This window comes from Bidens hawaiensis, unplaced genomic scaffold (assembly GCF_021521415.1).
Source record: "Bidens hawaiensis isolate Kalapana, Puna unplaced genomic scaffold, B.hawaiensis_p1.1 tig00030780_1, whole genome shotgun sequence".
NCBI classification, from domain to species: Eukaryota; Viridiplantae; Streptophyta; class Magnoliopsida; order Asterales; family Asteraceae; genus Bidens; species Bidens hawaiensis.
The window spans coordinates 110,516-119,982 of NW_027495144.1; the positions used below are offsets into that span (position 1 = coordinate 110,516).

Genomic DNA, 9,467 nt, shown 5'->3' on the forward strand with positions numbered 1-9,467 from the left:
TCGTATAGGATACTCTGGTCCGTTGGGAGACTCACAATGCAGAAAGGGATTTCTATTGGATCAATGGTGTTTCTTGATGCATGTGTTGATTGTTTGCATGTCCGGACGCAAAGCTGGAACCGATGGTGTGGGTGCGACAATGCAATCTGCCATGACCGCGCTGACATATAATAAACCATTTAGCTTCAGTCAAATGGTGTTCTACGAAATTGATCGTCAGCGACGGACAGCGGATCGGGAGCGTTTCTTGATGTATTCGAGATTTTTACAGATGATTCTTAATCATGTTGCTCCTAATATGCCACAACGTCGTCCTATCTCTTTTGTGGAAAGTGTAAACAAGAGAATTTTTGCTCAATGTCGATCATCGAGCGCACGGACTAATCCTGATCATCGTCCGAGACACACAGCTTTGTTTGGGTATCTTGTGAATCCTGACTATGTTGCTCCACCAGAGGATGGATTTGCTGATCCTGCTCCGGCACAAGCTAATATCCCTCAACCACCTCCCGTGGTTCATGTTGCTCCAGTTCCTGTTGATCCTGTTCAAGATGCTCCCTTACTAGATGATCCAGCTATAGATCCTGTTATATCTGCTGCAGAGGGGATAGATCTTGATGTTGCTTTGGGAGTGCAAGGGATTTTTGGTACATCCTCTAAAGTTCAGGTTTCTTCAATTGCAGTGTCTGGGGTACCATCTTCCTCGATTGTTGGTTCAGTTGGTAAATCTCAACTCTCTGGCGAGGATTCAGAGGAAACTTTATCTAATTCTTCCAATGATGAGGCTGTTGAAGCTCAGAGAGTTCTGGTTACACAAGAGAGGATCCAAGGAAAAAGGAGGAAAGATTCGGATGATAGTGAGTCGGATTATGAAGAGGAGTTGTATGCCTTGGTCCGTAGATCGAAGAGGGCTAGAGCTGGTGAAAGCTCGAGTGTTGTTCATTTTACCCCTCCACAGTTGTCTGGTATGTCTACACTGCCTCCCTCTTCATTCGATCCATTACCAGTGACATCTAGTGTTCCAACGGTGGCTTTGTCAGCACCATCTTGCGTACCATCTACGATTGAGATATCTATGCCAGAGATTGCGTCTCTATCACAACGTACTATTACTCCGTCTGAGGTTGTGTCTATGTTTGTTGAATCTACGGTGATGGCAACTACTAGGTCCTCTGTTTCAATTCCCCCTCCGGTCACTAGTCCACCATCATCAGAAATTCCGGTGACTTTGGGTATCCCTCCACCATATGCTCAAGACATTTCTCACATGTCATTTGCCTTTGATGCTTCGTTGTCAGATTCAGAGCGGATAGCGGCTCTAGAACGTGTAGTGGCTGACCAGTCAAGAATTAATCTCATTCAGACACAAGCTATTCAATGGCTGGTGGCTGAGAACCAAATTCAATCATCTCTTCTTGTTGAACATGGTAAACTTTTTGATACTCTTAAACAGTTCTTAGCATCTCAAGGGGAGACCAGTTGCAAAGGGAATGAAATGAGAACCAAGAGGAGAGAGGACAGAGATGATGATCTCAATGCATCGAAAGATGCAAGTGGTGAGCCGCCAAGAACTGAACAAACTCTTGGAGCTTCCACATCTCAGGGGGAATCTACTGATCCATCTGGCAGTGTAAGTGGTGAGACGGTTGTGGTGGATGATGAGGATGATATGGATGAAGATGTGTTTCCTCTTAGTGAGATTGAAAAGCTTGGTGAACAGATTGAAATTGACAGTGGCTTAGAGGAAGGTCAGATACCTGATGATAGTGTTGAACATGATATTCCGAGTGCTGGTCAAGAACGTGTGGGTCAAGATGATAATGTGTCGGGTGATTCTGAGTGGGAGGAACAGCCAAGGTGGAAAGAAGAATGTGCTCATTGGTTTATCAAGACAAAGAAGCCAGTGGTACCTACGATGTTCAAGAAGAGTTATAATATCAAGGGGTATGCTGAATCGAAAAAAAGTATTATCTGTTGGTTGTATGATGATCAGCTAAAAGTGTTTGTGGTGAAAAGATATGATGGGATTCGTATTTTGCTAACAAGTTGAGATCGTTCAATACGTTACCTGAGTGTGAAGTGAAGGATTTGGCTCGTTTAAGGTTGATTAATAGAAGTGGGGACAATTTTGCTAGTTGGGTTGGTAAAATATTGTGGAGTGAAGTTGTTAAGGAGAAAAAGTTTGAGTTGTTGAAGCCTCAAAAGGAGAAGTTGATTGAAGATACAGAACGGGGAATGCGGGCTGATGGCAAGCCCTGGATGGTGATGAAGTACAAACCGATTCGATGTATAAAAGAGGTTCCAATGAAGACTATGCCTCAAGATGTGTTGAAAGATCTTAAATGGTGGTATGTTGATTGCCAGACTGCTGAAGCCGTGATGGAAGATCAAGATAAACAGGAGATCTTAAGGGTGTATGATCCTATGCACTTGGTTAACTTGTCTCAAGCTGATTTGCAGGTACTAAACGAAAAGAAGATTTTTTATATTCCTGCTTGGAAAGATGAAGCAAAGAAATATCAAAGGGTGGTCTCAGTTTGTGTGAGACAAGGTGTACATGCTTGAATATGGAAGGTACGGCTTTTTGGATTACAAGACGAGGCGAAGGTGTAAGAGAAATGAAGCTACTGCCAAGGGGAATTCTGTTGGTGTATTATGCCAGTAGTTCATTTGTCTCGAGTCTATCGTGTCTGCAATCATTACGTTGCTTGTTATGTCTTGATGAACTAGTTAGTTTGGTTATTTGGTTTTGGCGAACTTATGTTCTGGCGAAGTTAGGGACAACTTCGCCTAGGGTGTTAGGCGAAGTTGTCGTATTATATAAACCTAACTTATGCCGTTCGAAAATAAATGGGTTTTTTGGGCAGATCTGTTTTGTAAGCTACAGCAAGTCTTTTGGTGTTAACATCTAATAACAAGTAACCTTTGTCCTACGTGTTACGTGTTTCTTTACGTGTCTCTCGATTAAATACTCGTATCGTATACGTAGGGGATTCCGCACCCTCGTGTTACGAGATACTCCTGTGTTGATCCGGCTGGGAACCTACATAATCTATTTTTCCGGGATATCCATTTTCTTCAAGGCTTCCATCTGGATAATGTTTACAGAGCTTCCCCCATCAACGAGTATCCTGCGTACAAAACAGTTAGCTATACATAAAGTAATTACCAAAACATCATGGTTGGGATCCACAAGGTCACATCTATCCTCATCATCGAAGGATATGATTCTTTGAGTTGTTAATGTGGAAGTTCGGAGAGGTCTTTCTCCGTTGTCCATCTTCGTTTCTTTGGAACGCTTCTTAGTTGCTGAATACAAGGTTCCACAGATGTCAGATCCTCCCGAGATGAAGGATACAACCTTAGCTCCAGGTGGTGGAGAAGGTGCCCTTTCAGGTATCTTGATAGGATCCTGACTCTTGTTCTTGTTTCTTCCCAACAGTTCTTTCAGGTATCCTTTGCTGAGAAGGTATCCTATTTCCTTCCGAAGTGCTATGCAATCTTCAGTGCGATGGCGAAAGTCTTCATGGAATGTACACCATTTTGACTTGTCTTTGCTGGATCCGGGTTTTTCGTTTTTCTTAGACCATCTAGACTTGTCACCTAAATCTTGCATGGCACAAATCACACCACCAATATCAAGGTTAAAGCAATATTCGGATATTTTAGGATACTCTTCGTCATCTTCGTCTTCTTCCACAGCGTTTATCTTGGGATTATCCTTCTTGGAATAAGGCTTCGGCCTAGAGAACTTTTGTGGAGAGTTTGGTTTCCTGTTGGTAGACTTATACTTCGGGATAACCAAGCTTCCATGAGCCTTTTTGTCATCCTCCAGCCGAATGTATCTAAATGCCCTGTTTCTGACTTCATCAAGATTCCTGCATGGAGTCATGATAAGGTCGTCATAGAAAGGAGAATCCTTCCTAAGTCCCATCTTGAAGGCTTCGACAGCAGCTGCCATGTCAAGGTTGGGGATTTCCAAAACTTCCCTGCTAAATCTGATTATGTAATCCCTTAAGGATTCATTGTTATGCTGAACAATTCTATATAAATCACCTGTCATTTTCTCAAAAGATCTACTACAAGAAAATTGATTATTAAACAAGTTAATCAAATGAGCAAAGGAAGTAATAGTATTGGAAGGAATACTTGATAACCATTTGAGGGCCGGCCCCGTCAGTGTTGAATCGAACCCCTTACATAGACAGGCTTCTTTGATTTCAACGGGGATAGGGTTGACCTCCATCCTCTCTCTGTATTGAACTACGTGTTCCTCAGGTTCCGTAGTGCCATCGTTCAGTTTCATGTTGGGCGTCTGGAATTTTCTGGGGATCTCCACGTCGCATATAGGCCAAGTGAACCTGGATAATCTGTGATGCCTATCGGAACTTCAGCTATGGGACGGATTATCCCCGGGATATTGGAAATCATATCCTTCATTTTCTGCAATTCCCTGGCTATATCGGGGGATATGCCCTTATCCTGCACAGATCCATGGTTAGTGTATAAATTAGAATTAAGTAAACTGTTACCGAGATCTTGGTTAGGTCTCTGGTATCCTGAGCCTTGACGGCTAGTTCCTCCATTGAGGGTATCCTCAGGATAAGGTGATGTATGCATAGGGATGTCATCTCCAACATGCACTTCAGAGGACACCAATGGAGATCCTGACGAGAATATGCCGGCTAGCATGGTTGAACGAGGCTGCATGTTGATGGATTTTGGCCTCGTTGGTATGGGTAACTCCGAGGATACCGAAGGATAAGTTCCCCAGTATCCTGACTGCTGCTGAAATGGAATCCTTGTCGATTGTGTCCCCAAGGATCCGGGATTCTGAAGGATAGATGATCCTGGAGAACCAAAGTCAAGAGCCCTGGGCATGATTGGAGTAGCCTCCTGCCCCGGCTTCTTCTTGATCCCTTCAATTTCCTTAAATAGCCTTGAGTTGGTTTTCTCTTGCTGCTCCATGTGAGTTTTGACCTGTTTCATCAAAGAAAAAATATCACTGTTAGAGATAACAGGATTTACTCGTGTAGAGGTTCCCAGGTACGGTAGAAGTTCTCCTTTGGGTTGAGTGTTCTTCTTCGGAACTGGTGGAGGTCCAAGGTTGATACTTGAAGCAATGGTGACCGGAGCAAAGATGGAGCTGGTTTTTGGTTGTGAGGCCATAACAAAGGGAATGAAAGTGACCAAGAACAAAGTGAATGATTTTTAAAGGGTTGAAGCACCGTTAGCCCCACGGTGGGCGCCAAATTGTTTTGGTCAAAAATTAACAACAGTGATATTACAACCAAATTAGTAAAATGGGACTAGATGCTTATAAAAATGGCTTGAACACAGAGATTTGTTGCGAGGAAAAAAATCGTTATCCTGAGGATAACAAGAAAAAACCCCGGGCGGTGAAAACTATCACCACCGGTTTATTAATAACAAAAATGGTTACAAGTGTGGAGCTAAAACTTGATCGTTATTACAGAGAATGCGAGTACTAGTAAGTCTCGTGTGTTCTAGTGTGTGTTTTGATCGAAGTTTGTAGCTCTATTTATAATAAAAATGCGTCTAACAATATCGCCTATAATTTAGGAAACAAGAGACCGGATCCAATTAGCCGTTAATTCTTCAATTTAACACGTTTTCCTTATCGGCCACGTTCTATTAACAGCAAGTCCGATTCTTCAGCTAATCTTGATAAGTCCTTTGACCTGGTAAACAAGGAAAGTAGCGAACAAGGTGTTAGTTGTATAACATATTTAGGATACCTATCATCTTGGAGGATACCGTGTTCTGAAGTTATCCTAAACATAGTGTTTGCTGAGGATACCAAAAATCCGAGCCCTAACACTTTCTAAGTGGTGTTAGAATGGCGTGTTTGTTGTATTGGTGTATATATTTTACGAGGACTAGTTACTTGCTAGTCTTCTTTTTCATTTTATTATAAGTTGGCAGTTAAAAAAATTTTAAAAAATACTAAATTTGGTAACAAACTGAAATAGATTTAATTTATAAAAACTCTATTATACAAAAACTGAAACATGAAGAATTTGGGTTAATGAAAAGTGGGCTAAAATTAGACTTGGGTCAACTTCTGATTGGCTAGTCTGATATCAGGCTATGGGTTGCCGGGCGTGGGTGGATCTATCGGGCTCTTTTTTTTTTTTACCGAAATTAATATACGTAAATTACCAAACTATAATTTGTTCTTCATTTGAGTATAGCAATGCGATTGTGAATTTAATATTACATTAAATTGGATTACATCGAAACAGAAGGCAAGCGGGCAACAAGCTGCGCCGCTACTCCTTTTTGAATCGCAAAACCCAATCTTTTAAAAACTATATTTGTTGATCTTGGAGTCATAACATTACTATGCATGACCCGCTGAACACGGGTAAGTAGCTCCACAGCTTCAGGCGCGAGGAAACCAAAAGTGTCAAAATCAAAAGGAATAAATACATGTTGGTTGTCAAGACACGCCTTTTCATGTTTTGCCACCTTACCTGAAGCAGCTTTTAATGCGGCTTGACCGACCACGAAACCACTACTCCCTAAGCCCACCAAAGGAGAAACCCCTGTTAAATCCACACACACATGTTTCCCTCCTATCCATCCGAACACCAAAATGTCAGCCGGTCGAAGAGATGATCTTCCCTCCGACGGGTCAGTCAGGAAATTCACAGGTGCTTCTTTCTTAACAGAAATTCCAGCTTGCCTGAATATATCAAAGAGCACATCCCTAACCAGATCGTGTCGGTACTTGAACCCTGGAAGCTCTTTACAGTGCACCGCGTGCTCCCCATATGAGTCTAAACACGCTTTACGACAAACAGGACATATCTCATCAACCGGAAATAGAGGAATCATAAGGCGATACTTAAGGATACTACGATACTCCACTGGAGACATATGCTGGCCTAACCCATCTATAGGGATAGCAAGAAGAAAATCTTGAGCATGTGGTGCTTGTAGACACTCAAAAATGGCTTTTTGTCTGCTTGTCATGTTAAAGTGTGACTCCATGTCGTGAACAATTTTACTAAAAAGAGTGCTCGCCAATGCATGCTGGGCTTTAGAGGGGGCGGTCTCTTTGTTAGAGAAACTGCTAAAACGGAAGCTTGGAATCATATCACGAAGACAAGCCAGAGCACAAGAATAATCAGAATCCATCCCACATATACCACTGTCTCGCAAAATGTGATCCTGAAGCACCCACGATTGGGCTCTCGAGGCCACAAACGCATAAGAGGAAGCCTCTACTGCCGAATACAACCCCAAACCCCCATTCTTAATGGGTAAGGAAGCAAGTCGCCATTGGAGGTCTCCAAAGAAAGGACCTCCACAAACTACAATGTCCTCGATCGCCTCACGCAATCCCTTGTCAAAAAACACAGCTGCCTCCATCATGTGTACAGGTTGGCATGTTCTCAAACCGAAGAAAAGTTTAGCAATACCCATACATGATCGAAGCAAAAGTAACTCACTCTGCGGGTCACCAAGTTTTGGGAGAAGACGCATCAAATCAACAGCATTAGTAGCTCTCTTATTTGCCAAACCCTTAATAAACCCGGTGTCTTTACTAACAGCTCCCCCAAGAAGCTTCACCCCTAATAATGGTCTCCCGTTGTCAGCAGGGAATAAACCATCACGAGACTTCGTACCATCACAAGAAGGCCAAAATAGCTCAGTTTTCTTAATATTCAGTTCAAGACCCAAAGTTGGACCCGTCACCTTAATGATATCCAGCACTTTAGCCACCTCCATTGAATCTCCAATGACTGTCCCATCATCAAGATACCAGGCATGAAGAAGAAGCTTGCAATTGTCTCGAATCTGATGCACAAGGGGGTGTAAAACCAAGGAAAAAAGGAGTGGTCCCAATGGGTCTCCTTGTTGAACCCATGTGGTGGACCAAATATTATCATCCCCAAGATATAGTTTTGATGGCTGCCCATATAAAAATTCCACCCACAAGGAAATAGAATGGCATCTGATCCTTACCTCATGAAGTAAAGCTGATCTATCCACCATATTAAATGCATTAGAAAAATCAACTGTAAGTATTGCAAGAGACCCATCAGTGTGGCGCTCACTCAATACCCTGTTGGCGCTATGTAATATGGCCTCCGCACCACCCGACACAATAACCCCAAACTGGAAATCATTAAGGTATTTGGTCATTTCTTTGCCAACCCCTTTCATAGCCACCTTAGAAACCAAACGCCTCCATATAGTACCCACTGCAATAGGTCGGATCCCGTTGTCGGGTTTTAAAAGCGGTGTAAGAGGAGCAGACGCGACAAACTCTGCCAAAGTAGACGGACATCTCCCTCCTAACCATAAATTAACCACTGCAGTGATAGCACATATGAGGTCAGTGGCAATAGCCGACCCTTCTCCACAAAGAGCATCCAAAATATGTTGCGCTCTCAAACCGTCCCTCCCACACGAAGTTCCTTTGGGAAACGATTTAATGCAACCAAGGACACTATCAACCTCTGCCACAAGAGGAGGCTCGGAATAAGTCATGTTCGGCATAGCCGGCGGCTTCTTGTACGGGTGTTTAGCTTCTAAAGCTTTTGTGGTATCAGAATTGTAAGGTGCAACACCAGATGAGCATAACACCTTTACTGCAGCAGTAAAGTGACCATCCGCAACTTTTCGAAGACACTGTTTAACGTTATTGTTGACAAGATCCCCCTCCTTTTGAATATCCATGTCACCTTGGCCTAAGGACCTCAAACTAGAACCATTTAACAGATTTTTAATTAACATGGTAATACCGTCAACTTTCCCCCATGTGGCTAAAGAACTCATTATTGAATGATGTTGCATGGCTTTCCTATTCCCGGACCTGCTTTCGTGCCTATTTTTGGGTCTGAACACCTGTAAAGTGCAACGAGGAAGAAGTAACAGCCTAACCCACGCATCAACAGAATCTGGTTGAGCAACCACTTTATAGAGTGTTGTTTTCAAAGCTTGCGAAAAGGCCATCCGACAACTATGAGGGATACTCTTGACGGTAACGATAGGTGCCTTAAGTACACGATCAAGGAGGGAGACATCCAACACGAAGGACTCATGAACAGTTGTCTCGGGGCCCTTGATAAAAGGTTTCGAAATCCCAATAATGTGTGTATCCGAGTCAATTGCATGATCGTTAAACTTCATTTTAGTTTTGGAAGATGAAGATTTCGTAAGAAATAATTTTACAGTAATATGAAAAGATGTAGGGGTATTCTTCATTTTAGTTTTGGAAGATGAAGATTTCGTAAGAAATAATTTTACAGTAATATGAAAAGATGTAGGGGTATTCTTTTAGGGTATGTTTGGTTGGAGGTAATAGAATGAAGGGGGAATAGAATGCGAGAAGGAATGGAATGAACAAGGGAATGAAATGGATCATTACCATTTTTTTTCCTTGTTTGGTTAACCTATAGGAATGAAATCAATTATTAATTTTTATTGTTTGG

The 9,467-nt window shown here is 42.4% G+C and overlaps 1 protein-coding gene across 1 annotated transcript; it reads right to left on the bottom strand.

Moving 5' to 3' along the window:
- Positions 1-5,638: 5,638 nt before the first annotated feature.
- Positions 5,639-9,165, bottom strand: LOC143580987 (uncharacterized). The gene is made up of 2 exons (XM_077063878.1): positions 7,562-9,165; positions 5,639-5,702 (listed from the first exon to the last, which is right to left on the bottom strand). Exons 1-2 carry the CDS (start codon positions 9,163-9,165, stop codon positions 5,639-5,641), a joined length of 1,668 nt encoding a protein of 555 aa, XP_076919993.1.
- Between the last annotated feature and the right edge of the window lie 302 nt (positions 9,166-9,467).

Excerpts from the sequence above, each read along its gene's own strand:
- LOC143580987 (XM_077063878.1), bottom strand. The coding sequence starts at position 9,165 with ATGAAGTTTAACGATCATGCAATTGACTCGGATACACACATTATTGGG. Across the intron at positions 5,703-7,561 it reads GCTGTTAGTAAAGACACCGG|GTCAAAGGACTTATCAAGAT; the intron begins GTTTATTAAGGG and ends CTTGTTTACCAG.